The sequence below is a fragment of the Limulus polyphemus genome, unplaced genomic scaffold (assembly GCF_000517525.1).
Source record: "Limulus polyphemus unplaced genomic scaffold, Limulus_polyphemus-2.1.2 Scaffold13708, whole genome shotgun sequence".
In the NCBI taxonomy this organism is placed as follows: Eukaryota; Metazoa; Arthropoda; class Merostomata; order Xiphosura; family Limulidae; genus Limulus; species Limulus polyphemus.
In genome coordinates this window covers 6,588-8,296 of record NW_013679318.1, presented here as the reverse complement: position 1 = coordinate 8,296, position 1,709 = coordinate 6,588, and the positions used below count along the sequence as shown (strand labels likewise).

Genomic DNA, 1,709 nt, shown 5'->3' with positions numbered 1-1,709 from the left:
AGGCTTAACTCGGGTAATGAGGTTTGAAGAGTATTGCTTATGGCAAATAAGCCTACTTATCTAACAGTTATTAGTCATCAGTTAACGAAAGTTTCTTTCATGAAATTATATTACGTTTAACCTTAAACTCAGTAGTTAAAAACCTGAAGAAACAATATTGAAGCTGCGTTGTTCCAAACGTTTAGTCAGTGGTATTTTTTTTTACACTTTTTCCCACTTGCAGCTTCTTTTACGAGAAAATTGTTTGTTTAATTGTAGTTAACACGATAGATTTGAATGTTTATAATGCGCTCAAGTTGAAGACGAATTGTTATTTGAAACTGTACACAACAAAACGAAACTTAAATAATTAGATATATCAAAGAAACTTGATCTAACAAGCATTTTTTTCATGGACTTTTATGAATTTCATAGGTTCAGGCAGATAGTCGGGATTCTGTTGATGAGGTGGAATATGCTCTTCCAACCAAAGGAGTGCCTTTCGTTGTGGATTCCAATACAGGAGAAGTGTGTACTAAAAAAGGCTTAGACCGAGAAGAAAGAGCAGAGTATCGGTTTTCGATTTCTGCCATTGATGGTAAGTTTGAAACCAGAGCTGTCGTTACTGTTGAGGTTCAAGATGAGAATGACAACTCTCCACAGTTTGAGAGAACTCGGTATGTTGTCAGCATTCCCCAGGGATCCAAAACAGGAAGATCCCTTATTCAGATCCGTGCAACGGATCCGGATAAAGATAACAATGGAGAAGTGACGTATTGGATTAAAAACTCGCAGGGTCTTTTCGAAATTGACCCTCAAAGTGGCGTTGTTCGACTGGTGTCTGCCCTACCGAACTATACGGAGAAGAACGTTACATTTGAAATGGAAGTGTTCGCTCAAGACCACGGAGTCGGGTCTAATATAGGAAAAACAACTTTGATCGTACGAATTTCCAACATTCGAAACCACCAACCGGTATTTGACCGGTTTGCCTATTCCGTATCCGTTGACGAAAACATAGAAAACTTAGCTTTGTTGACTGTGCATGCGAAAGATCCTGACGAAGGGAAAGCCGGAGCAGTTGTTTATCGAATAATAAGAGCTACTCGCAGACAACCTTTCAAAATCGATCCTCAGACAGGCGGGATACTTCTAGTCAGCTCGTTAGATTATGAAGACATTAAATACTTGGAATTAGTTGTGGAAGCAAGAGACAAAGCAAAGGAACCCCAGTTTTCAACAGCAATAGTTCAGGTATGGAAGCCATATTTAATATAAAGCGTTAATTAATACTAGTAGTAAGATTTTTCGAAGTTCCACTGATCTTTACAAGTGTTTCGAACAGCAGTGCAAAATTCTAAATGTTTTTTTTTTGTTCAGCTCAAAGCTAAAACCTACCACTGAGCCACCAGGGGATTTTATAAAGTTTATTACAGACATTTAAACGCAAAAGTATTAACGTGTACTTCAAATAGTTAACGATGTTTAGGCTGAGATGCGTAAAACTGAACAAATTCAAACACTGTTTGATAAATGTACTTTAACGCCAGTAGCTCTCAGCCTCGAGGACCTCTTCATGAATTAGAGACAATTTCACGAACCCCCTAGAACCTCTCCATGAATTAGGGACAATCTCGCGAACCCCCGGGGACCTCCTCATGAATTAGAGACAATCTCGCGAACCCCCCGAGGACCTCCTCATGAATTAGGGACAATCTCGCGAACCCCCC

The 1,709-nt window shown here is 39.4% G+C and overlaps 1 protein-coding gene across 1 annotated transcript in view; it reads left to right on the top strand.

The window, feature by feature from the left end:
- Positions 1-414: 414 nt before the first annotated feature.
- LOC106477258 (cadherin-11-like) overlaps positions 415-1,709 on the top strand; it is a gene marked incomplete at both ends in the record, with an annotated part of 5,763 nt that continues 4,468 nt past the window's right edge. The window contains one exon of the mRNA XM_013937847.2: positions 415-1,233. Coding sequence (XP_013793301.2) covers positions 415-1,233 — 819 coding nt within the window. The remainder of the gene's footprint in view (positions 1,234-1,709) is intronic.